Source organism: Caloenas nicobarica, chromosome 1 (assembly GCF_036013445.1).
Source record: "Caloenas nicobarica isolate bCalNic1 chromosome 1, bCalNic1.hap1, whole genome shotgun sequence".
Classification (NCBI taxonomy): domain Eukaryota; kingdom Metazoa; phylum Chordata; class Aves; order Columbiformes; family Columbidae; genus Caloenas; species Caloenas nicobarica.
The window spans coordinates 41,804,786-41,829,653 of NC_088245.1; the positions used below are offsets into that span (position 1 = coordinate 41,804,786).

At 53.4% G+C, this 24,868-nt stretch overlaps 2 protein-coding genes across 3 annotated transcripts; both read left to right on the forward strand.

Moving 5' to 3' along the window:
* The first annotated feature begins 520 nt into the window (after window positions 1-520).
* On the forward strand, window positions 521-4,814 carry SMIM45 (small integral membrane protein 45). The gene is made up of 2 exons (XM_065630793.1): window positions 521-569; window positions 4,606-4,814. Exons 1-2 carry the CDS (start codon window positions 521-523, stop codon window positions 4,812-4,814), a joined length of 258 nt encoding a protein of 85 aa, XP_065486865.1.
* Window positions 4,815-8,418: 3,604 nt separating this feature from the next.
* Window positions 8,419-23,135, forward strand: SEPTIN3 (septin 3). Of its 2 annotated transcripts, none has more exons than XM_065658574.1 (10): window positions 8,419-8,488; window positions 15,657-15,848; window positions 16,096-16,224; window positions 16,946-17,027; window positions 17,399-17,536; window positions 17,900-18,017; window positions 18,477-18,572; window positions 20,617-20,716; window positions 21,191-21,242; window positions 23,000-23,135. In XM_065658574.1, exons 1-10 carry the CDS (start codon window positions 8,458-8,460, stop codon window positions 23,133-23,135), a joined length of 1,074 nt encoding a protein of 357 aa, XP_065514646.1. In that variant the 5' UTR covers window positions 8,419-8,457. The 2 variants fall into 2 exon arrangements, with proteins under 2 accessions (XP_065514646.1, XP_065514655.1); XM_065658583.1 differs by lacking the exon at window positions 8,419-8,488 and adding an exon at window positions 10,118-10,127.
* Window positions 23,136-24,868: the final 1,733 nt, after the last annotated feature.

A 24,868-nucleotide genomic window follows, 5' to 3' on the forward strand; every position in this document is an offset into this window, starting at 1 on the left:
ACTTCTCCTCCTCCTCAGCCCCATCCTTCCTTCTCAGCCCAGTGGAGAGCAGGTCCTACAGCACTGCAGCCTGGGCTGCAGGTGATGCCAGAGGAGGCAGAGCATCCCGCAGCGCTTCTCCCGTGGCTCTCACCCGGGTACCATGTGCGGGTGAGCTCGGGAGGCCCGTTGCCATAACGACTGCTGCTAAAATGCCCCCCCTGCGTGGGGATGCAATTGGTTGCAGACTGTCCCTCCTTCAAGGGGGAAGCCAGCGGTGAGGTGCCCTGGGGAGGCTGGAGCGGGGCTGAGGCTGCTGGGGAGGCGATGGGGGAAGCCCCCAGGAGCCCCGGTGGGAAATGAGGCCACGCTGCTGGCTGCGTGTCATCCCTGCACGCTCCTGCCAGCCGCGGCTGCTCCCGCCATCCCTCCCTCCCGCCCCGCGCCAGTCGCCTCTCGCTGTCACTCTGCTCTCCCGGTGCAGGGTCCCTTCTCCCTGGCTGGGAAAGAAGCCTGACTCATCCCAGCGGGGCCCCGGCTGATGCCAAGGGGAGAAGCCACATCCCATTGCCCTGTGCCTGTGGAAGGAGGTAGGTGGCATGATGCAGGGCAGGGAGAAGGTGCTTGTTGGGGATGTAATGCATGGGAATGGGGTCATGTCTGAGTCCACAGCCATCAGCAGCTCCTTGCCCCAAGCCGCAAGCTGCCCTGGGGTGCCCAGTCCTGGAGGGATCTTCTATGGTTGGGGTGAGCCCAGGGCTGGTAACGCTGCAACCTGGTTTGTGGTCCTGGCCATGTACATGGGAGGTTTTTGTGCCCAATGTCACCTGTGTCCTGGCACTCTGCTCGGGCACCACTCCTGCCTCACTCACCCCCTACCTGGTCACCACTGCATGTCTGTGTGTCCTGCAAACCCCTCGTCCCTGCTCCTGGCCTCCCCCGAGTTTCTGTCCTGTCACTTGCAGTGTGACCCCTGGGGTGCCCGTCACAATTGTACCCATAAGCACCTCAGGGGGCAGTGGGAGGCAGCACGGGGTACCCAGGGGTGACATTGAAGAAGCGTGGCTGGAGTGGATTTTACAAAGGGTCAGTCAGCTTACCTCTATGAGACACTGTCGCAGCTGAAACACCAGGGACTCTTTCGTGTCTTTGGGGGGATGCCAACATCTCACTGCAAAATGGGGTGCTGAGATCAATCGGTCCAGCAAGGGTTAAGGCACATTTAATATCTGCAGAGCTGCTCCAGAAAGCTGACGTCTTTGAATGAAACTCCCTCTTTTCAGCATTTGCAGCCAAAAATCTGCTCACCCACCTGACAAGAGCAAGTGCTTCGGCAGGCCAGCCCTGCAGAGGCTTTGGGGAGGTTCTGACACCTTGCCCAGTGCTCGGCTTGGCCATGGAGAGAACCCTGTGTTGGGGGGGCAGGGGCGGGTGAGCAGTGGCGGAATGTGGGAGGAGGTGAGGGCTGCATAGCAAGTAGACCAAAGAATAGGTTGCTGGCGAGGAGCTGGGAAATGCTGGCTCTGCTGCTCGTGGTGGAAAGATAAATTGGAAGTCTGTGAGGGCTGCCTTTTATTGCGGTGCTTTTTGGATGGCAGCTTCACTCCCAGGTTTGGAAAGCAGATGATCAGGGAAGGAAATGAAGTTGCTGGCTTTCCTCCCATTACCCTGGGGGGTCCAAGCTGGAGTCACCTTCCCAGGCTCCTGAACACTGCCTATTGCTGTCACCATCCAGGGACTCATGCAGCTGCTGGGGCACCTCTGGAGAAGGAGTTTGCAGTAGCCTTGCCCCCATCGGCCTGGCTGCTGGGCTTCCCACAGCAGCAGCAGCATCAGAGGACACAGGAGCTACTTTTGCAAAGCAGGTAGGAACGCTGCACTGAGGGACCTCTGGCTAAACCCAGACCTCAGACCTGACTCCTGTCAGGGAGGGGGCTTTGTGCTTAATTCCTTCCATGGTCCCTCAGGATGGGGGGGTTTCTTCACGAGTTACTCACCTGAGGAAGGCAGAGACAGCCAGGAAGAGGCAGGAGCAGTGCCCAGATGGCTACCTTTGCTCCTAGCCAAATGGTGGCCAGTTCTGAGCCACCCAGTCCCATTGCTGTTGATCAGGTGGAGCTGGGACCCCACAAAAGGGAGGTGTGAATCGTTGGGAGAGCGACAGAAAAAGTCCTCCAGGACTTGACAATGGTAGGGGGAGCACCGTGGGTAGCAAAAATAAGGACTGCTGAAAGCCAAAGAGCATGGTAGGAAGAGGCAAAATCCACTTAGGTTTCCCCTGTCATACAAGGAAAACAGATAAATATCAACATCCATGCCAATAAGTGGGAGTAAATCAAGTATTTTCTCCAATGCTACCAGTTTCTTGCTTACTTTAACAAGAATTACAGCTCATTTCAAATCTAACTCTGTGACAAAAAAGGTGTTGTTCAGAGGGTAGAGATGAACCTCATGCTTCCTGCTGCTTGTCTTGGGGCAAGCAGGCAGGGATGGGCTCTCCTGCTGCAAGAGGCGTCCAGCAGATACATACTACTGGGCACACTGGAATCAACTGATGGCTGCAGTATTAAAAAAGACCTCAGAAAAGCCCAGCCTCTGGTGTGGGAAAGGGCAACAGCCTCACAGACCAGGAGTGGGGAAGAGGATGGAGATGCTCAGAGCCCTCCCCTGAACCACCTCGCGCAAGGGAGGCTGGGGACACGTGGTTATTAGCAGAGAGGTGACTCGGGGGACAGTCGCAGGTGGCTGCTTTCTGGTGTCTGGAAAAGCAGGAGCTCAATGAGGACGCAGCTCTTGCCTTAACTCTGTCCCTGCTGAATTCAAGTGGCATTTCATTGCCCATACCGAGGATTGAGGATTTTGGAAATTCTCCCTTCAGGACTGCTTTTTGTGCCTGAGCCTGGCACCATTGTGCTTTCCCAAGCCTGAAGGCTCCTGGTTTAATACACCGAAGCCTGTGACAAACAGCATGCTCACTGTGCAAAACCCAGCAGACCTGGTGCCCAGGGAAGGCCACAGATGTGCTTTTTCTTGGGGGGATCCTTCTTGGTCTCCTTTTCTACCCCTGCATGACCCACACCCTGGCGGGTGTTTTGGTAAGAGTGGTCACCTGGGAGTCAGACAAGTTGGGCACCGCTGGGGGCTGTAATGTCGATTGCTCCCTCCCTCCCAAAGGATGGGGGTAAGGGATGGGCACAAACATGGCACCTTTACAGATTTTAAATGGCGCAGAGTCAGGGTGTACGCCCCGAGCACAGCATCAGCAGGTCCATAGTGGTGGGGAGGGAGTGGGCCAGGGCAGCAGCAGGTGGTAGGGCTGGGACCCCATCTGTCCCCCCGTCCGGAAAGCTTTGGCCCTGACAGCCAGGCAGGGAGAGGTTTGCTCCTTGCTGTTCCCTCATTTATAGTGCTGGCTTGACGATGATTGTATGGCATGTTGTTTTGTGTTCCCCAGGGCAGCACTGCTCCGGACCTGGCACCTCACGTGTGGGTGGCGAGGGGCTCCTGGCAAGGCAGATCGGCCACCCCAAACAAGGGGCTCCCTCTGCCCAGCAGCTGATTTCCTGATTTTCTCCCTGTACTGGGCACTGGTGAGGCCATTTCTCTAATACTGTGTTTGGTTTTGGGCCCCTCGCTACAAGAAAGACATTGAGGCACTGGAGCTAGTTCAGAGAAGGGCAATGGAGTTGGTGAAGGGTCTGGAGCACAAGTCTGATGAGGAGCAGCTGAGGGAACTGGGGCTGTTCAGCCTGGAGAAAAGGAGGCTGAGGGGAGACCTGATCACTGTGTACAACTGCCTGAAAGGAGGTTGGAGCATGGAGGGTGTTGGTCTCTTCTCCCAAGTAACAGGTGATAGGATGAGAGGAAATGGCCTCAAGTTGCACCAGGGGAGGTTTAGATTGGACCTTAGGAAAAATTTCTTTGTGGAAAGGGTTGTCACGCACTAAAAAGGTTGTCCAGGGAAGTGGTGGAGTCACCATCCCTGGAGGTGTTTAAAAGATGCATAGATGAGATCTTTAGGGATGTGTTTTAGTGTCAGTGTGAGGTTAATGGTTGGGCTCAATGATATTGAGGGTCTCTTCCAACCAAAATGATTCTATGATGCAGGGATGGGTGGGAACTGGGCTCAGCTCAGGGACCAGTGCTGAGCCAAGCACCGCAAGGTCCCTGAGCCCCAGCAAAGCAGGACTCTAAACGGGTCCAGCAAAGGAGCGCTCAGCCCTGAGCTAGGCCAGCTCAGACCGGGAATTCAAAGGGGTTGTGGAGCATCAGGGGAAGGGGCAGCAGATTCTCCCCCAAGCGGGAGATGAGAAGCAGCTGTATTTACCTGCTGCTGACATTAAAATTGCTGGCAAAAGGGCTGGGGGTGTGCAGGCTTGCCCCCTTCTGTGAAGAGGGGGCGGGACTGATGCTCCCTGAGGGGGTCCCAGCCCCAAAGGATTGCCCTCTCCCAAAGGCTGAGGGGCCTTGATGGGCAACTGAGCACAAACCAGGGTGTGGTGGGGCTGTGAGGAGGGGTGCAGGGAGGCTGGGCACTGCTGATGAGGCATGTCTCGTGGTGAAGCTCAGTGGAGGTGTTTTTTGAGTGCTCCCACTGCATGAGCTTTCTCCCCTTTTCTCTGGCAGCCATGCCCCACTTCTTGGATTGGTTCGTGCCGGTGTATCTGATGATCTCCATCCTCATCCTGGTGGGCTTTGGAGCTTGCATTTACTACTTTGAGCCAGGACTTCAGGAAGCCCATAAGTGGCGAACGCAGAGGCCGATCATGGAACGAGACCTTCGGAAGACGCTGATGATTCGGGACAACCTGGCCTTCGGGGTGCCCGAGGTCTGACACACTGCCCATCGAGTCCAGAAGAGCCTCTCCTGGGTGGGCAACAGACCACAAGCCCTGGCAGGGATGACCATCCTGCCCTGTGCAAGCGGGACTGATCATCATTTCGCTCTTTGCTGATTCGGGTCTTGTACTCACCACTCACCTTTCTGCCCCTTTGTTTCTTAGGCAAGGTTTGTGTGGCACTGTAGACTTAAGGCTTCCAATGTGCTCACAGCCCTTCACCCAGCGGAGGACTTCTGCTCCTCCCCGTGGCCAAGACCAGTGAATCACTCAAATGAAAGGTCCATTGTTAATGACTTGAGTTTGAGCTGGCTGGCATCTTGACATGGACCCCAATAACAACAGTCTCTGCATGGGTACCAGGCTTGTAAAGGGATACAGAGTCACTGGGTTAAGTCTGTTTAACTCCAGGGGGTATTTTGGGGGAAATAAATGGGATTTCAACTGAGATCATTGCTTCAGCTGAGCTCTTCACAGCACCCACCCTTGGCGCAGGGCTGGTAAGCTTGCTGAAGCTCTGTGCCGAGGGGCCAAGGGCTCAGCAAGACCCAGAGAGTGAATGTTTTTATCCCTGCTGAAGGCACACTGTTTCTCTGTGTCTGCCTGTGAGGTGGAGAAGACAGAGAAAAACCATCCATTCATCCATCCATCCATCCACCCATCCATCCACTCCGGACACACTACATTCAAATCAAAGATCTTTACTAATGAGGTTTGTCCAAGTCCTGTGTCAAGCTGAGAATATTCTGCAGCTCTCCATGAAGGCATGCTGCCGGACTTACCACATCGGCCTCTCCCAATCTGCCTGACCTTCTGGTCCTCTGACACAGAGTGAGATGGGATAGACCAGGAGGTAGCTTGCACTTGTTCGGTCCCCTGCACTTGGGGGTCCTATGGCATGGATGGGCTCTCTCTTACCTGTCACCTCAACAAGACCTGTGAAGCATTCCTTGACCCCCTCTCCCTGCACATCTCTCGGAAGGGACACTGAGGCAGTTGGTGAAATGGGCTCATTGCACCACCTCTGCTTTCCAGACCCAAGCCATATAAACAGAGATCATGATGCAAGTACCCTAACTGGGGAGCCTTGCTCGGCAGGGAAATGCAGGGAGTGGGATTACTCCTGTGCCCAAAGTTACGGTCGCCCTGGCGTACAAAGGCTCAAAGTGCAGGTGCAGCCTGAAACAGGTAAATTCCATTCATTTTTGTGCCTTGGTGACTTGGGACGGCTAAAGAGAAATGCCATGGGGCTGGGATGCATGGCTGGATGTGCCACACTTGGCTGTATGGCTCACATCCCCTGCCCTCCGGCACAACACAGGCATATCTCTAAGTGCCAGATGGAAACCTGCTTGCTGGCCTCCCCTCCCTCGTAGATGGGACTGCACTGCAAAAGGACCCTGGCTGAGCCATGGGGTAGCAATAAAAACCTCTGTACTAGAGCCGAGGGGCACAGAGCAGTCAGGGACAAGTTAAACTGTCCATGTAGGAAGGGGAGCCTGGTCCCACATTCTGCACCAGTGCAGGCTGCTCTGCCATCGCACCTCCTCCAAACACACTTTTGCCTGCTCAGTCAAAAGAGAAGACGAAAAACCACCAGCCTGGTGAAAACAAAAGGCTGGGTCTGCCACTGGTGCTCTCGGCCAGCTGGCACACATGGTGAGACGGGGCTCCGCACCGGGTTCCCCTCTTTCCTCCTCTCTGTCCTCTGCTTGCCAAACTGCCTGTTTTCACCTCCGCTCTGCCCACAACTCGCCACAGAAACCAAGCAAGAAAGAAGACGACAAACAGGTCAGGGCTGGACTAGAGAGAAACTAATTATTCATCTCCTCTGGTTTATGTTTTGTGCTGTTTAGTCCCAATGCAATCAGTATTAAGCCAGGTATTTTCCATGGGTATTTATCGCCAACAATGTCAAAGCCTTCCTCAATGGAATAAAAGTGTGTGACAAACGGTGTTGCCAATGCTTTATTTTTCTGTTGTTCCCCTTGGGAGCTGCCTCCCTCCAGCTCCGTGCAGGCAGCAAGGACCAGCCCGCAGCGAGGTTTCCCTTACAGCAGGGTAGATCTTCATCCGTCTGGTTTCTGCGCCGGCTATGCTGAGGGGTTATCTGGGAATAATTAAGCTAAAGGCAAACGCTGCCTGAAAACTGAGACCGTTTCTCCTCTGTGGGACCTGTGCAGCCAGAGATACCTCAGGGGAGAGGGAAATATTCACAGATACTGAATTAAGCTGCGTAAAGCATCGGAGAAGATACTTAGTGCTGGAAATACTGCACAGCATCAGGTTGGTCTTTTCCACCTTCGCTGTCTCTTTGCCTTTAAAGAAGAAGAATAATTACACTGTCCCAAGCCCTGCTTTCCCCAGCACTCCCCATGGCTTGCTGCAGGTCATGAGATGGTGGTTCCCCCTCCGCCCCTCAGTCCTGGCCACCTGAAGGCAGGGAGCTTCGTCCCTGTCATGTTATGGGTGTTATGAGTGCCCAGCTCTCCTCTTTGCTCTCGTTTGCCCACCGAACCACACGTATTCTTCATCCTGCTCCAACAAAACACCTTCCTCCTTTCCTCCTTGGTTATTGCGTTGCCCTTCAAAGTCTCTTTCATAGTGAGGAAAGTGTAGAGCAGCAAGCTGACTCCCTGTAATGGAGGCTTTCTTGACCCTGAAAATGCCCCAAAGCTGGCAAAATTAAGAAACAATCAGAATAATGAAGAAGCAAAAGGAAATCAGAATAATGGAAAGAAGCATCAACCTGGATGAACACCCAACAAGCAAACACTGAACTTCCTCAGCGGGGCATAAATTGTTGGACTGGAATTTGGCATTTGAGGGGAAAAAAGAAAAAAAAAAAAAAGGAAAAAGAGAGGAAGGGAAAACATTTCAAAAATTCAGAGGGTGGTTTTTTTTTAATCATACTTGTCCTCAGGAGCAGGCGGTGGCAGGCGTGACCTGGTGGGTCTGCACCGCTCCTCTACCTTCCACCATGGGCTCAGGGCAGGGGGCTGCCCATGGCTTGGGGCTGCCCGCAGCGTGGGGCTGCGGTGGCGGGGGCCGGGAAGGCAGCGGGCAGGGGTCAGGAGCAGCTGAGGCACCAGGCGTGGGAGCTGCTGGTCCGGCCACAAGTGCCCCATTGTCCCAGCCGGAGGCGGGCTGGCCGGCCCAGCAGGGCTGCCCGCGGGGGCTCAGGCCCATGGACGACGGCGGCTCCGGGCAGCGCTGAGCCCCGGGACACCACTGCAGCCCCGGCAGCGGGGAAGGCTGCAGCCCCCCGGTCCAGCCCGGCACCGCTTGTCTCCACCCTCACACCTCTGCTTCCAGCCTGCCGTCGCCCGTCATGGAGGAGGACGTCGCCCCTCACCGCAGCCGCCTGCCGGCCCCAGGCGGCCCCGCCGGCCCCAGCCGCATCCCAGGCCCCCCGCTGCGGCGGGACGGCCCGCTCGGTGCCCCTGCCGCCCCCACAAAGCGGAGCTGCCTCTCGGTCACCCTGCGCCGGGCCAGCGGGGGCGGCGGGGGGCCCCCCTGGGAGCGGCTGCGGGGTCTGGCCCCCGTCACCCCTGTCCCCCCTCGGCCCCGTCCCCCCACAGCCGAGGGGCCCCAGCGATGTGGCGGTCCTGGCCAGGCCGATTCTGCCCTGGGGGCGAAGATGGGGATGCCCCGCTCCCCGCCATGCTCCGGTGGGTGTCCGCTGCCGGGATGGGGTGGGCAGGGGGGAGGGAGGCACCAAGGGGTCCCTCGGTGGTGCCATGGGGCTCGGTGTGGGTCAGGGCCCTCTGGGAGCAGTGGGGTAACATGGGGGAGGACGGGGGCTTCCACCCCTGGCAGCGATTTCCCCTTTGCCCACACTGGGAGTGTGGGTGGGCAGAGGCAGGGGAAGGTGAGCCCATGTGGGGTGAGCCTGGCGCCCAGCAGGGAAACGGGCGGCTGGGGCACTGTGTCAGGAGATGTTGTGGGTGCTGAGATGCCTGTTTGTCTGTCCGTCTCTCTGGCAGTCAGCCTGTCAGCCGCTCAGCCTAGCCAGGGTAACTGCCAACAGTGATTTCTAAACACTCCTGTAACCCACAGCAGGTGTATTTTCCTTTTACCTCTGGGGTGCTGCAAAAAGAGATGCCAGGTCTGCCAGGCAGCCTGCAGCCCGATCCCCACCCAGGGGGCTGGCACGTGCTGGAAGGACACATGGGGACATCCCTGAAAGGATGCTCGAATTGTCCCACCCAGCAGAGGGTCAGAGCAGTCCCAGATGTTCGTGCCCCAACACAGCGTGGCGGGGGCACAGTGCCTGATGGGGCCAGGGCTCGCAAGTGTAGAAGGAAGAAACACAGAGGGAGAACAGGGCATCCCCCTCCAAAGGCGTCAGCAGCCAGAGGCATCCACTTGGCTCTCCAGGCATGGGCACATCCACTGGACACACGCAGGCAGGCACCATCAGGCACATACACCTGCTAGGGCATGTAGGGGTGCAACCTGCACGCCCCAACACGGCCCATGGGCAGCAGGTCTCCCTGCTCCCTACACATATGCACATACGTGCACGTGCACACACGTGTACACACACACACACACACACAGAGGAGACGGCACTCGCTCTGCCTCTGCACCGTGGGCTGACAGCCAGGAATTGTGGTGCCGGAGGAGAAAAGGTTTCTCACGCCTCCGCAAGCGGAGCTGAAGGGCAAATTGCTTTTGATGAGCCAAAACGTTCGCAATTTCCTCCCTCCGGGAAAGCAGAAGGAGGCCTTGCAATCCCCTGAACCCAATAAATAGCTAGAGGGAGAGAGCACCCTTTCTCAGCTCTGCCGGAGCAAAGCCATGAAGGGTTAAATATCCCCCTCCTTAAACAAGCAGAGATGCTGAAACCACTGTGGGACTGGGAGGGAAAGGGGCAAGAAAAGGCCTGTGCGGTTTTGGAGGGAGGAGGGGTGCGGGTGTGCAAGGGGGGCCCTCTTGGGACACGGGGCGCCCATCCATGGCAGCCCCTTCGTCCCCGCACCTGTGCCCACCCAGGCGGGGAGGGTGGCGGGAGCCTGGGATGGAGCCGGGGGAGGGTGCGCGGGGGGAGACTTTGCGGCGATGTTTAATATTCAGGTCACATGACGATGGCAGCAGGAGCAGCACCAGCATCCCCGCTCTGCTGAAATAGCCACTGGAGAAGGAGGGGAAGGAGAGGGGGGGAGAAGAGGACACAGGGAAGAAAGAGAGAGGTAAAAGCGGAGCCTTGTAGCCCACCGCGCCGCGTCAGCGTCAGGCTAGAAAAGTGGGGGGAGATCCACCCCCTTGGGAGAGGATTTGGAGACAAAGGAAGCTTCATGTTCAAAGGTAGGATGCTCTGGGCTTGGCAGGGCTGGGTGATGATGGAGGGACGCCGCTGGGGCTTTTCGTGGAGGCACCCTCCACTGTGCTGCCCGGCTCTGGTCACGGGGGAAAAAATATCCCTGAAGGGCAGCGGGGGAAATCGGTCCTGGCTTTGTCTTTCTTCTTTTTTTACCTTTTGGTGGCAGCAGTCTGGCATGAAGGAGAAAGAGCAGGCTTGTTGCGGCGCTGATGGGGAGTAGCTGAAGCCAGGGGCGGCTCTGAAAGAAAGAGATAATCCCAGCTGGTCCAGGGCTGGGGAAAGCCCACAAGCTGCTCGGCGACTGGCTTGGCGACTGGCTTGTCTCTTGCCAGTGACAGGCAGTCGATGCGGGGCAGTGGGGACGTCCTGTGCTGCTCCTCGAGCACCTCCGCAGGGAGACCCAGCACCGGTGGGTGGGTGGGCAGGGGGAAAGGCAGCTGTGGTGGCACAGGTACCCTGATCCAGGGGTGCTCAGCATCCTTTCACCTTATGATAGAGCCGTGCCGCCCAGATGGTGAGCTGGGATATGGGTAAGGGCTGCACAGCCGGGGAGTGGCACCGAGGGTATGGTCAGGGCTAGGGCAAGCATCAACCCTGTGGTGGCGAGCTGGGGATGTGCCCAGCCCCTTCACCTCCAGCTCCTGCATCTCCAGAGAAGCTTCGGCACACGCTGCCCTAGATTTCACTGCAGCCCCGGCAGAGCCGGGCTCCTGCCCAAGCCCTTTGCAAAGTGCTGAGGGGAAGGAAGGCTGCTGCTGGGAAGGCTGTGGCAGCCCAAAGGGCTGGGATGTGTTTACCCGCCTCAGTTGAAATGCCTGGTGATCCTTCAGGCTAGGCAAAAAGATCTGGTAAGGAGAATGGCTCTGTTTTGCACCCTGAGGTCGGGCAGTGCATCCAGCACGGCTCAGCCTTTGCCCTGTACAGCTGGGAGAAATGTCCTGGGATCATCACAGAAACAGAGGGGAAAGGGATTTCTCCAGTGGAGAGATGCTCAGTCCAGCACCTCTGAAACAAGGAGCAGATCCTAATGACTGCAAGCCCCAGGGAGGCTGTGCTACTGAAGCAGTCGCTCGCTTTCCTTCCTAGTGACCTGGCATCACCCACCAAGGACCCTCTCCTGCCAGCCGCCTTCAGATTCTGAACCCATCCCTCCTCCCGCTCCATGTCTGCAGGGAGTGGGACCGTGGGTCTGGGACCACAGGGGTGGAAGGGGCTGGGGTGAGACACACATGTGGATCCCTGCCTCCAGCCAGAGTGGGAGGAGAGCCACAAGGAGGCTGTCCGTGTGTTACGTGGGGGTTAAATAGCCTTTCCTTGCTGGGAGCTGGGTTGTGGTGAGCCACTGTTTGCAGCCCTCCCTCCCTCCCTCTTGCCACTCAGACAAAGGACGGGAAGGTAGGGGGAGGGGATACGACTGTATCTGGGTTATAGGGACAGAGTAGATGTTAGTCCCCACTACCTGAGCCCCTAAGGGACCTGCAGGGCCACCTCTGTCCACGGCCAGCTGCTGCGAATGTCAGAGGCAGGCAAGATGTGAAGGGTGCCCTGCAGCAGTGGGGTCTGCTGCTGGCCACGTACACTGACCTTCCAGGGAAAGGTTTTGGGGTGGATCAGTGGGTGTCAGAGGCGGGAGACAGCTGAGACCGCTGGGACCCTTCTGGGCACTCGTTGACCTTCTAACCCTGCCTGCCCCAGACCCAGACTCTGCTCGTCTCCCTGTTCCGGAGGCGAGTGGACCATCTCCTCTGACCAGGAGATTGTCCCCTGGCAGCCTAGCCCGGGCCACCTCCCTCTGGGAACCTGGCAGCAGAAGTATCACCAGCAACCGCCCTCTTAAATCATCTCCCCTTCGAACAGAGAACAAAGCAGCCGGGAAAAGGGTGGTAATGCAAACAGCGGATGTAAGTGGTTAACCTTGGCTAACCCTCTATTCATCATCAGCTGTACTGTCTCTAGTGTCCTACCACAGATTCATTACAGGGGACAGCTCGGGGGGGCTATGGGATGTGCTGAGGCTGCATTATGCTACCCCTTGACTGGTCAGTCAGAGCACTAATGATGTTTCCTAGCAGCATTAGCATTACTTCATGTAAAACAGAGCCCTTCCCAGGAGACCAGGTGGACACGTTTCATGTCTTAGGGTGCCTCTCATCGCACTGGCCCTGGTTTCGCACACCCTGACCTCGCCGGCAGGCTGTTCCTCAGTTGGCTCCTTGGATTCCTCCGTGGAAGTCAGGAGGAGGAAACTCACGAGCAGAAAGCTGAGCCCTTGGGTACCTCTTTGCAAAATGGGGGCTTTCCTCCCTGAGGCTGTATGGGAGGGCACTCCTCAGAGAGGAAGGCAATAGACCAAGAGGAGAAAGGGAGGTTGTCTACTCTGAGACACTGAATGTCCAAAATCAAAAAGCCCAGAGCAACATCACTGATGTAAAATCCAGGAAATATTCAAGGAGACTTCTTGAGATCTTTTCTCCTGATCTCAGGACTTTTTATAGGTGCTCAGGAACCTGACTCTGAAATATCTGCTCCAGCTACTATAAGCTAGTAGCTGTCAGGCTAGACATGAAAAAGATATGAGGAAGAAATTTTTTACAATGAGGGTGGTGAAACACTGGCCCAGGTTGCCCAGAGAGGTGGTAGATGCCCCATCCCTGGAGACATTCCAGGCCAGGCTGGACGGGGCTCTGAGCAACCTGATCTAGTTGAAGATGTCCCTGCTCATTGCAGGGGGTTGGACTAGATGGCCTTTGAAAGTCCCTTCCAACCCAAACTATTCTATGATTCTATGACTCTAAGCTCCTGGCTCCAGCAGCAAAGCCTGCAAAGGAATGGCCACATATCGTGATGTCCACAGCAGAGTAGCAACATCTGCCAGCTTTGAGCAAAGCGTCCCTCAGTGAGACTGAGGGATGAGTTATAAAGCTCTTAGTGAGACTTGAAGTTAGCTGCCAGCAACTTCTCTCCTTCCTTCTCTCTATGTAAGAACAAGGAGTGGAAGGAATAAAGGAGAGGGCAACAGACCCCCTGAGGACAAGCTGCTGCCCAGGCAGCAAAGGGATTGCAGCCCGCATGGCCCAGGTTCTGCATCCATCCCATTCAGCTGCTTGGCTGGGCCTTCTGCCCACTTCCACCTGTTCCTTGCCCAAGTCTGGTGTTTATTCGCCCCCATTACTGCTGTAGCCAAGTGCCTCACTGGGGCCACAGCCTCCTGCCCCACATCCCCTCATCGTTCCTTGTCTCCCTCTCTTCTCTCCTACTCTGGGGCAGGTGGGATCCCAGCAGGGCTGTGTGGGGAGCGCACTGGAGGAAGCTGCAGCAGGATGAGGGGCACAAAACAGCCACACAACTACAGCACAGGTAGCGTGGGGCAGCCCAGGACAGGATGAGCGAAGGGCAGGGTGCAGGAGAGCCAGCTGGCTTGGTTGTCCATGCTGTGCCAGAGAGACGGGCTTTCCTGGCTGGCAGCAGCTTTGAGAAAGCTGGAAAAAGACAACAGGAGCCCCAGGGGCTGCTTTGTCAGTGGGAAAGGCACAGACTTGCTGTGACGGGTGTATGAGCAGATCGCAGCCGAGAAGCACTCGGCTCGGCAGGCTGCTTCCTCCGGCAGCTGCCCGGCAGCACAAGGTGCTCTGAATTGCCAGCCTGGCTCAAGCCAATGGTCCATCTTGTGCTCTGGTCCCCCCAGGGTGCTGCTGGCTGTTTCAGGAGAGGATGGTGATAGCTCAGAGGGCCCTCGCTCGGTGGGGAAGAACAGGGCATCTTCCAGCGGACCTCTCCCCTGCGGGCAAGGTGGCAGGTGGGATGAAGCCAAAACCTTTTGGATGTTACCCATGGTGCTGCGCACGGGTGGCTGTGCTGCCATCGTCTTACACGGAGGGAAGATCCCTTCTCCCATTTTATCATAAAAGACTGCTCAAATGGTATAAAAAGAGCTGGGTGGAGGCACCCTTCTCCTTGCCAGGGGTGGCCTTTCCACAAGGGCCTTCCAGCATACAACAGTGGGATATTAAAGCTTATATATAAAATGTAATTTTTTCCCTGTGTAGAGCAGCCCTTTGTGTCTGCACAGGGGCTTAGATGTGGGAATGCCAGGCAGGGTCACCAGCCAGCCATGCAGCCTGTCGCAGCCTGGCCTTGTCCTTGAACAAAATTTCTCTGACCTCTCCCCAGCCCCTGTCTCTGCCTGACCTGGTGCAGATGTCACAGGGACCCCAGACTGGTGCTGTCAGTGTCCCCAGCCCAGTGGCCTCTGGTTCATCTTCCTCTCCAAGAGGAGTGTATCACCCACCAAATGGCAGCCGCCTGCCCCACCGCTCCAGTGCTCCTCTGCGGCCAATGGGTTCTGCTGAGAGGAGCAAAAAACTCCACCGAAATGATGGAAAGGGATAATTTAGTGTGGGATACTTGAACCAAAGTGGCATCCAAAACAAGCAAAGCACTTACCAAGCAAAAAACACATGCTGTCCCTCTCCTGGAAAAATAACCATCTAATGAGACAAAGCGTGGGGGAGTAAAGTAATTAGAGTGGAGAGGCTCTAGTTTGCAGCTGGTTTGTATATGAAAGGTATTTGATTCACATCCCTTTCATCTTCCTTTCTAGACCTATCCCTCACGCCTCCCTTCCCCACCAATTACAGCTTTTCTTCCATGCCCTCTCCTCTCCCAACCTCCAGCTTCCTCGCAGTGGGTGGGAGCTGCTCACTAATGAGACAAGAGACAGAGATAAATGGAGGGGGCCCACCCCAAGCAGCGTGTGCCATCACCCAAAAAAGAGTCGGGGAGGCCGGAAAGCCCCCAGGGCTTTTCTTTTTGCCCATTTGTTTTACATGGAAGGGCGAGCAGGGAAAGGTGCAGATGATTAGTTTACTGATCATGATAATCAGTTTTTCAAGCATGACAAAAACCATCCATATACGGGCAGGAGGCAAGCGCAGAGGTCATGTCCGCGCTTTGCCCTTCCACCACTGCCTTCCCCTGCAGAGCTCAGCCTGCACATCACAGCTGCTAACACAGCTGCCCCTTGCATGGGCCAAGTTTGCAAGTCCTCACGGTAAATTGCAAACTCTGTTTCAATGCCGGCACTTCAGACATGATAATTTTTTGAAGTCCGTTACATCTCAAATTTCATGCTAAACTTGGAGGGGCAAAACACTGGTGATCCTGGGAGATAAAAATGAGGAGACACACACACAGAGCTTTGGGCACCCGATGAGGAGCCCAGCTACCTTCACTGGGTCAGCTCCTGCTGTTTAGAGGTAGCCATCAATATGTTGCATGCTCAACGAGCCCCACTTCTCCACCTTCTCATCTGGAGTGATACAGAGATGACTCTGCTGGAAACTAAAGTACATCTTCCTCTTATGAAGAGCCTTAATGCTAAAATTTTGCCATTCAGTCATCTTCGGTAGCCCCTGAAATGGATGTTCAAAGTCACCATCAGCCTCTGTGACAAGTCAGTAGGGAGGTCCTCGTTACACCTCAGTGATGATTTTTCAATCTTTCTCCCCATGCAGGGCCAGTGGAGAGCAAAAACGAAGCAGCCATGTCTGAGCTGGTGCCAGAACCACGACAAAAACCCATCGTACCAATGAAACCCACGGGCATTAACACCAACTTGCTGGGCTACATCGGTATTGACACCATCATTGAGCAGATGCGCAAGAAAACCATGAAGACAGGTTTCGACTTCAACATCATGGTTGTAGGTAAGCGGGGACCAGCTGAGGTGCTGGGAACCATGGCCAGGGGTTGTCCCATGAGGCCAGGTGGGAAGCGAACCCCGCAGGGAGGGCATGAAGTAGCAGATAGTGCTTGCTCTGGGAAAAGGAGAGCTTGCACAAGGCAAGGGGACATCTACAGCCCCTTCCCCTGCCAGCCTGGCTTTGCCCCCTGGGCCTGCTGTCATTGCTGGGCTGTGGCAGATGTCACAGGCTTCCTCTTTGCAATCCACAGGTCAGAGTGGACTGGGAAAGTCAACATTGGTGAACACTCTCTTCAAATCTCAGGTGAGCCGCAAATCTTCGGGCTGGAACCGGGAGGAGAAGATCCCCAAGACAGTGGAGATCAAAGCCATCGGGCATGGTAAGAGCCAGGCTGCTGGGGTGGAAGCAACACTGATGCTTCAGCAGTCTTGCAGGAGACTCCAGTAGTCTATGTAAACAGTTCTTCGGTATTAGGCAGGCCTTTCTCCATGGGAAGCTAAAGGACAAGTGCCAGTGTCCTCAGACCCAGCCAAGGCTTTTCTTAAACAGCAATGCCATTGATGCCACAATCAAAAGTGAGGGGTAGAAAACCAGCTCTAGATATTTCTTCTGCCAATACATTAGTCTGCATGTGTGGATTAAGCCTTTCTGTAAGTCCTTCCCATCTGCAGATGCCTAATGATCTATACAAATTGCATTGGTGAGTCCCATCCCAAGCCTGTCTCCTCATGGCAAAGCATCAGCATGGCTTCTACAGTGGTGCAGAGCAATGAGCATCATCTCAGATTCACGATGATGCGTTGGAAGGGAGGGCAAGTTGTGTAAATTAGGTACTACATCTAGTCACAGAGTGAGCACAAATCCGTTTTCCTGTGGCAGAGCGGTATAAGGTGGCTTTGGTGCAGAGGGTAACAAAATTAGGGGTCAGAGATGCAAGTGAGGATCACAGTTCTTGAGGCATGAGCCAGCCTGCCCTGGTCATGCTTGCTGGGCAGTGAGGAGGGCAGAGCGATCTTGTTCCCTTGTAGGGCACAGAGACAAGTTTCAAGATGGGGCAGGTCCCCAGGGAGGAGTATGATTGTTTGCAATTTCTTCCCCAGTCATTGAAGAAGGTGGTGTCAAAATGAAGCTGACAGTGATTGACACGCCAGGATTCGGGGACCAGATCAACAATGAGAACTGGTGAGTTTCACACGGTTGAGGCCTTGTATCCCAGAACAGGCTGCAGTTAAGATGGTTTATGGAGTGCCCATCTACTTGGCCTGGAAATTGTCTGGGAAACTATTGCACTTGGTGGTGGTAATGGGGACACGGACTTGTGAACGCCGTGGGGCTGTGTGCATGCTCGGAGGTATGCACACATTATATAGCAGGCACCTATCTCTGTGCTCAGTTACAGAAACTGTTAAATATCTCTGCTGATGGCGAGATGCTTATGGCGGATATTTTTCGTGCCTAAGCTCGCTTTGCAGCTGTCAGAGCTGGGAACACTGTAGGCAGGAACATGAGGAGATTTGTACCTGTCTATTCATCTCTCTCTCCCACTTTAACAGCTGGGAACCTATTGAGAAATATATCAACGAGCAATATGAAAAATTTTTGAAAGAGGAGGTGAATATTGCAAGGAAGAAACGAATTCCAGACACGCGAGTGCACTGCTGCCTCTACTTCATCTCCCCTACCGGCCACTCGTACGTACACAGTCTCTCGCCCTTCCTCAGGCCCTTGGTGCCTCTTTAGCAGATATAAACCCTGCTCTGCTTCATCTCAGCCATGGACCCAGGGGTCCTGCCTGCGGGGCTGGCCGCTGTTTGGCTTGACTGTGGGTGCCGTGGGGCTTGAAAGAATCTAGGATAACAAAGGCAGGAGAAATGCCACTTTGTTTTTTGGGAGAGGGCAGGGTGGATGGGAAGAAGGAGATGACAGCACAGTGGCAGCAAGTAGGGTACATAAAAGGGAGGTTTCGTTGTTGTCCTGGTGCTGGGAGAGTCACTAGGATAAATGGCAAAGAGGGTAAAGTGGCCTCTTCCATGTTGTTCTCTTTTGGGCTGCAGCCTGCGACCTTTGGATCTGGAGTTTATGAAACATCTCAGCAAGGTAGTGAACATCATCCCGGTTATTGCCAAGGCTGACACCATGACCTTGGAGGAGAAGACTGAATTCAAACAAAGAGTGAGTATCTCCTCTCCTGTGTGGGATCCTTCCCTGCCCTGGCTCGGAAGTGGGAGAAATGAGCAGTGTCCTTCCTGGGACAGCAGTGCAGTCCCCAGGGCACACACAGAATCCAGCACTGGGTTGGTGGGTAACTCCTGAGACTGTCCTGAAGATGCAGCTGTTTATGGCTCTGAGCGCATCTGTTGGAGGGGGAAGAAACGTGTGTATCCCTGTGACATCTCGTGATATGCTCTGCCACAGGAACTTCAGAGCCAGACAAGTAACTGGGGTTGGGGAAGAAAGACACATCATTACTGCTGTGACGCATCACGACTACGGTGCTGCACACTTCCCTGGGGACTGTCCGTCCAGTCCCTGCCCACTGGAGGGATGTCCCAGATGGCGTTTGCCCACCTATCCCACCTGCCTTCCTGTCAGGTTGTGTTGCTTTGTGCTCTAAAGTATTTCTCTGCCCAGGTGCGCAAAGAGCTAGAAGTAAATGGGATTGAGTTTTACCCCCAGAAGGAATTTGATGAGGACCTGGAGGATAAAACAGAGAATGACAAAATCAGGGTAGGAAACATTTTATTGTGGGAGGGGAAGGTGGGGATGAGGGCTGGTTATATTTAATGAGTGTAAACCAGACACATGTCACTTTTAAGTGCTTCATGATCCCTGAGTGAAAGATCCAATGGATGTAAAGGACGGTCATTCCTCATTCCTAGCTTAATTTGTTCCTGTTGTCACTACAGGGTGCTATGAAGGCTGAATGAGGAAGGATTATTTTTTAGCTCCTCTTGATGAATGCTCTGTTCAGCCTCCATTAAGGACCAAAGGGGCCTAGTGTGTGGCTGGTGTCCAGCCTCTGTCCCAAAAAGATACCTCATGAGCCCTTCTCATCTGCTGAACAAACTCTGCCTAAAAAGCAGTCCAGTTCTTTGCTCCCTCATCCCCTATGAGAAGACTTGTCCGTCCTTCCCTCCTCAGAGCATTAGAAACTGTCTCCTAATTTCCAGCCCATGTTTGTTCATGGCCAGGTTGTATACAGGATTATATCTGTATTCTTGTGCCAACGCTGACTGGAGCAGTTCTCCTGCCTCGTGGTCCTTTCCACTACTCAAGTGTTTACAGAGAACAGTATTACCCTTTGCTGACCTTCTGGTCTGCTAAAGGAGACAAGCTCCTTCAGACGAGCTTCCCATTCCTCAGCAGTCCACGCTCCTAGTCACTTTTTTCTATGCCTGCTCCAGTTTGATTTGATTTTCTAGCACTGGTGCTGGCACCCCATGCTGCCCCATCTCTTCTGAGATCTGAGCTGCTACACCCTTGGACCACATGTGCTTTTTAAACCGTTGCAGCACACTGGTGCTTGTGGTCATCTTGTAACTGACAAGCATGTGGGATCCTTCCACTCCTTCAGTTACTGCTTGTTCATGAGCTCCGAAGTCACAGCAGAAATTCTTGATGTTATTCCCTAAATGCTGCCCTTTATACCTCAAACTTACATCTTCCAGGATAATAACCCAGTCTGGCTTTGTCCTGATAGCACTTCTTGGCCTTGTGATGCTAGTGCATTTAATTATCCCACTCATCATTTTTGCGGCTAGGCCATTAATGAAAATAAATAGATTTGCCCCTCTGGCAGTCTTCAAGAAACTCCAGGAGTCCTGCATTACAGCCTGACACCTGCCCTTTCAACTCGCTCAGTTGTCACAGCCCAAACAGAAATTCCCACCTTCCCCATCTTAATTAACCATTTCCCATTTGGCAATACATCACACATTCTAGAGAAGTCTAGATGGGGTTTGCTTCTTCTCCAAACTGTTACTGCTTTTGAAGAGGGCAGCACATTTTGTTCTGTACTTCAGCATCATTGTCCTATGTTTGAATAGTCTTACCCATAGGAAAGAAATTGCTTTTTAATCTCCATCCCTGTGGTAACTGCAGTCCCTTCCCAGGTCCAGGGACATCTATAAAGCAGAGTAAATCTACGAACATCTGCACAACCTTATGGATAGCAGGTTCTCCTGCACCCTGTGCTCTGGAAACAATGGTTTTTCCCTATTCTTAGAGATATCTGGGTCCCCAACAGCCTCACCTACCCCGTTTCTGGCCTTCTTCAATACAATCATTTTGGCTGTTAAAAATGTTGAATGTTCTTGTGTCTTGTTGGGAAGGATTATTTTGAGTCCTTTCCTTCTTATAGTGAAGAACTACAAACTTGGTGAGAAAAAACTCAAACTATCCCTCTGAGTAGCCCTGGGCTGACAGACCCTCTCCTGGTTACGCCAAGGTACTGTGGTCATCCCACTCTTCAGAAATGCTGGAGATGGGTGCAGTAAAGCTCTGTCCCCCCTCTCCAGAGCCCTTGGCACTGCTGCAAGCTACCCACTAAGCTCAGGGGGTGCAAGGACACCCATAAAGCAAGGGCCCAAAATGCTAGGGATAGCACTGATGGGTGAAGAGGACAATGAGTGAAGTGTTACTCTGGAGAACATCTTCCCTTGGAGAAGACCTTGTGTTTGGTGAGCTGAGAGGAGGAAAGGTGGATGGGGAACAGTGATGGTGCTGCTCTCTGGAATGGGTTCAGTAGGTCTCTCCACATGTCTCTCCCCAGCAGGAAAGCATGCCCTTCGCAGTGGTTGGCAGCGACAAAGAGTACCAAGTGAATGGCAAAAGAGTCCTGGGCAGGAAAACACCTTGGGGAATCATTGAAGGTAAAAACCCCTTTGCTCCTGGGAGCTGAAAGTATCTGTGCAGGCCCCAGTAATAGGCAGGGTCCAGTCAATGTGCCCCATGGCTACATTCCCATCCCTTTTATGATAAATTTTTTGAAACCAAGCAAGAAAAGAATTCTCAAATACCTCTGTTGGGAGGGAATTGCCATGGTCAATGTGGTTCCACTACCGCTACCTGGCAGAAGCTGAACTCTAAACACCATGGTATGTGAAGCTGAGCTCTTGAGATTGCCTTGGTTTCCAAATGAAAATTCACACGTGACTGCACAGCACCTCTTAGCGTGTGTCCTCAATGCCTGACGGTGCAGTGTTTAGACAACTGTCTGTCCTTTCTGAAGTGTGCAGGCTCTGCCCACCTGGAACCTGCCCCATGACGATGACCTTCCCATGGTCTGTAACCACAAAGGAATCGCTGAAAAAGTCAAACATAACAATTGCTTGCTTGCTTTTCAGTGGAAAACCTCACTCACTGTGAATTTGCCCTACTTCGAGATTTCGTCATCAGGTAAGGCCATGGTCATGGCACCAGCTTGCTCTTGATGAGCAGGGAGTCTTCCTGACCCTCTCAGAGTGAAAAAGCCCCTATGGAGAGGAAAATAAAGTAAGTTTCAGGCAGTGAAAGCTGATGTGGGGTACGGTTGGATTGAGTTAAGGGGCAGATACTCTAGTGCCTCTTTTAGTGACTTGACCACTGTGTCAAGTAGCTGCTAGTTTTCAAGTATGAGTTGGACACCTGGAGAAAAGCAGGGTACTACCACCCCCCTTGTATCCCATTAAGGATATTAGGTTGCAACAACTTCTATCTGTTGCTGACAACAGGTCTGGGCTGGAGTCAGTGAGAATGAGCCCACTACCCCATCCTAGACCACATGCCCTATCGGGCTGAGGGATGTGCTGGAACATACGACCTGGAAGTGAAAAGCTCCATATTTCAGTCAGCTGTCATTGTCCTGTCTTATTTCTACTCTGTTTCACAAAGTTGTCTCAGCACAAGTGATATCTACCCCAAATTCTGTAGAAGACCTGCAGATCCAGGGTCACCTCTGTTCCCTATAAATACAATAAGGTTTTAAAGCAACACCAAAAATAAGAAAATAAGGGAAATACACTTCAAAGCCAGAGCCCTGTGGCTCGTTCTACCTGTTGGTGTGGTGGTATTGGGGCACTTCACCAGGTACAAGACTTTGACACCACCCTACTGGCCACTTTTTGTTCTGCAATACCTTCTGCAGCAGACATGCTTTCCCTAAATCTTCCAGTAAAGAGACTCTAACCAAGGGACCATCACAAAAGATGCAGCAACCCAAGCCCACAGGCTTTCTATGGAGGTTAGGGACTATTGTGTCCAGTTCTGGGCTCCCCAGTTTAAGAAGGACAAGGAATTACCGGAGAGAGTCCAGCAGAGAGCTACAAAAATGATGAGGGGGTCTGGAGCATCTTTCTTATGCCAAGAGACAGAGAGAGCCGGGTCTGTTCAGCCTGGAGAAGAGAAGGCTGGGAGGGGATCTTATTTATGCTTATAAATATCTCAGGGGTGGATGTCAAGAGGATGGGACCAGACTCTTTTCAGTGGTGCCCAACGACAGGATGAGGGGCAACTGGCACAGATCGAAACATAAGAGGTTTCATCTGAATGTGAGGAGAAACTTCTTTACTCTAAGGGTGACAGAGCACTGGAACAGGCCGCCCAGCAAGGCTGGAAAGTCTCCTTCTCTGGAGACATTCAAAACCTGCCTGGACACACTCCTGTGCGATCTGCTCTAGGTGAACCTGCCTTAGCAGGTGGGTTGGACTAGATGATCTCCAGAGGTCCCTTCCAACCCCAACCATGATGTGATTCTGTGATTGCTCATGGCAGAGTTCATCAGGTTATGGTCCTCAGTGGCCCTGATACACCCTCTCAGTGCTATCTTGTCTCACCACCTCTTCAGATGAGACAAGCCTTGTCTGCTCTGACACTCCAGAAGGGCCAGTATCTGTCCCACAGGCAGAGGTGTGAGATGTGTGTGAAGCACAGCCAGAGATTTCAGCCCATGTCCTGCATCCTGTGTGTATGCTCTTGAATGGCGATGCTCCAGCTCTCAATTGTATGGAGGCATCCATGTATTAAAGAAGGAGGGGTATGCTCATTAGCCAGACTGACTAGAGAAACCTTCCATTTATCTTGGGGAATAAAACGATCATCAGAAGATTAATACAGGCTGCGCTGATGTTGGTTATCGTATCTTCTTTCCAACCCTACCTTCACTTTACCTCCTGCAGGACCCACCTTCAGGACCTAAAAGAAGTGACCCACAACATCCACTATGAGACCTACAGGGCCAAGAGGCTGAACGACAATGGAGGGCTGCCCCCCATGACTGTCGAGACAGAGGAAAACCACGAAAGTAACCTGTGAATGACACCCCAGCCCCTTCCCCACTGTCACCCGGTGTCTCTGGGTACGACAACCCACCCCTGCTACCCTTGATTCTGCCATAGGTCTGTCTCTGAAGCATGTGGTGCCTCCTTCATGTGTGTGAGCACGTGTGTGCGTGTGCCAGAGAGGGACCTGAGGTGTCTCCTCCGTACTTCCCAGGGTGTCCTCATTCTCCATTTGTTTTTTGCACAGTGGACTGTCCGCCATCTTCCTTTCTCTTGTTTCTGTGTCTCAACTGTGTGTCTTACCTGGGGAAAATAGGGATGAGGGAGAAGGATTTCTGGAGGGAGGCAGGCTTCAGAGGTGGAGGCATGCTCTAGTTCTGTTTTTATCACTTGGAGACATAGCAAGGAGAAACTCCAGGAGAGATGGTGGAGTCAGTGCATGCAGTGTCTTCAAGTGATGGCAGTAGGGATTTCTCCCGGGTCCTCAGTGGGCGGCAAGGCAGCTGGCTGGTCTGAGGGCACAGTGGCCCAGCATCTTATCCCCATTTCTGGCTGTGGCTTCCCAAAGGGATATGGCAGCTTGGAAGCAGGTAGATGGGAGAAGTGACAGACTGACATGTTTTGTGGTTCAGGGGATGTGACCGGTAGGAGGAGACAGGATTAGGTTTTGGGCTGTAGCATCTATTTGAGAAGCATCGAAGTATTTGGGGAAAATAACCATATTTTCCAAAAGAAGCAAAATCTAGAGGAAAAGAACATGTTTCTGCTGCAGAAGGTGCACTTGCCTTGCCCAGCGCTAAGACCAAAAGCCATGTTTGAGCATTACAGTCTTTTGATCCTATGCAGCTTCCAGCTCAGACCAAGCTATCCTGAGGTCACTCCACCCCATCCAGGTGTCTCCCTGGGTCTCCACTGGTGGTGAGAACACAAGAGGTATCTCCTCCTCACTGAAATGGCTGTGTTTGCTGCTCCAGCAGTCTCAGCCTGTGCTGCTCTCCCATGCTCCTACTGCCCTCCCAGCTCCCATGTCCTCCTCTCCTGTGCTTTTGTTCTCATTCCCTTTTTGCTCTCCACAGTGTTAGGAAGTTTCTTTTCCCCAGGTTTCCCGTAGCAGAGACTCAAGCATGGATTCCAGAAATTCTTCTAAAATAACTTATTTTGCAAGGAACAGTGTAGAGCAGCCTGAGCTGGTGTCTCCTGAAGAGGCACCCTCAGCAGAAAAAAACTTGGACAATTATACCCCCCTAATCCAAGCCCCCACCCCACACATGTCACTCCGGGCCAATTGCAAAATTTTGGTCTGGGCTCTCCCTGTTCTTTGTTAGATCTCTTCATTTTTGTCAGGCAGGCTGACAATTAAAGCTCTGACCTTCAGTTGCTATTTTGCACCTGCAGCTGGATAAAATAAGATCTTGCCAACAGCCAAAACCTTCTTCTGTTTTGTCTTCTGTTAGATGCTGTTCTCTACTTATCTCCAGGGATACAGGTCCCCTCATCTTCTAGCTTGAAGACTCTGAGACGTTTTTTACTTAACGTAGCAGAAAGTTCAAGGTTCACAACTTGCCAAAGTTAAGCTAAGCAAACTTACACTATGTGGATTCTACAGAAGCAGTTTCTAACCAAGTTGTACAAGAAGCAGTATACCCAATAATTCAATAAGCTAAGGTAGTCTACATCCCCAGTTTCTTCCTTCCTTCCTTCCTTCCTTCCTTCCTTCCTTCCTTCCTTCCTTCCTTCCTTCCTTCCTTCCTTCCTTCCTCCCTCCCT